This window comes from Rhagoletis pomonella, unplaced genomic scaffold (genome assembly GCF_013731165.1).
Source record: "Rhagoletis pomonella isolate Grant_MI unplaced genomic scaffold, Rhpom_1.0 Rhpom_scaffold_29776, whole genome shotgun sequence".
Lineage (NCBI taxonomy): Eukaryota > Metazoa > Arthropoda > Insecta > Diptera > Tephritidae > Rhagoletis > Rhagoletis pomonella.
This window is the reverse complement of record NW_023488193.1, coordinates 1-1,171: the sequence shown is the minus strand read 5'-3', so window position 1 is coordinate 1,171 and position 1,171 is coordinate 1. Positions and strand designations below refer to the sequence as shown.

The window sequence follows — 1,171 nt, the reverse complement described above, 5'->3', positions numbered from 1 at the left end:
TGGAAATCAAAACTTGTATGACAATGATCTTATATGTATGTATGTATGAGAACGCAATGAACCGAAAAGAATATCAGCTTCTTGAGTTTCGCAAAAATAATATTACTTTATTCACGATCCCCATAATTTTTCACTCATATTTCGCTTTTGTTTTTTTTATTGATATAAAACCATCCCAATGTGCGCCATTGATGGTGCATCTGACGCGCGAATCATCTGCGTACGTGTTGACTTGCCTTGCGTGTACACACATATCAGTAGCTCGGCTGGGTATAATATCATTATCCCCGTTTCGATTTCGATGAAACTCGCCTGAAACTCCCGCTATTGACCTGGGAATCCAGGATGAATCTTGACTCTATTAGCACACATAAAACGGGCGGTTCAATCCGCCACCCTAGCTCGAAATATGTATGTTCAATCATCTGCATTGGTTGACTTGAAAATGACACAACACGCGAGTCCGCTTTAAGTAACAGGAACGTCCCAGATTTATATCTGGCCAAGAACTGTCACTCCAGCATCACACTCTTTGGGAAATTTGTATGCTGTTACAACAACAACAACTTGAAAATTATATTAAAATAGCCTTATGTTAGAATTATTAAAAAAAAGTCAAACCTTAACATCTCTCATTTCCTCATTGCAGCTGCCCAAATCGATGTGACCTTGAAGAATGCCACATTACCTGATGCCGCTGCAGCCTTACCCATTGCTGGGCAAGAGGAAGGTGTAGAAAAACCCAAGACAACTACGCCAGCAACTACGTCAAGCAGTAGCTCGACCAGCACTACAACTACCACAACGTCAACAACAACACCAGCGCCAACAACAACCCCAGCACCAACCACAACATCGACCACTACAACTACAACAACAGCTGCACCAAATACCACCACGGTTGCGCCCATTACCACTACACCCGCACCAGCGCCTTTCCCAGCACCAGAAACTGGCAAATGGAATTCCAGCTGCATTATCATACACTTGGCGGCACAATTGAACTTCACTTATGAGACCAAAGGTAAGCATCGTAGTATTCATAGGGCCAGTTTTTCAGTTTAAACGCCCGATCTGGCTGATTCAAACTAAGCTAAGCCAATCAAATGTCAGCCAGTTGTTCAATTTAAAATCAGTTTACTTAATCTAAGTTTCAACTGGCACTGAAAAA

At 42.1% G+C, this 1,171-nt stretch overlaps 1 protein-coding gene across 1 annotated transcript; it reads left to right on the top strand.

The window, feature by feature from the left end:
- Positions 1–615: 615 nt before the first annotated feature.
- On the top strand, positions 616–1,080 carry LOC118732831 (salivary glue protein Sgs-3-like; the record flags this gene model as incomplete). The annotated part of the gene is made up of 1 exon (XM_036461939.1): positions 616–1,080. A coding segment is annotated over one exon (450 nt), but the record flags the coding sequence as incomplete, so codon positions are not given.
- Positions 1,081–1,171: the final 91 nt, after the last annotated feature.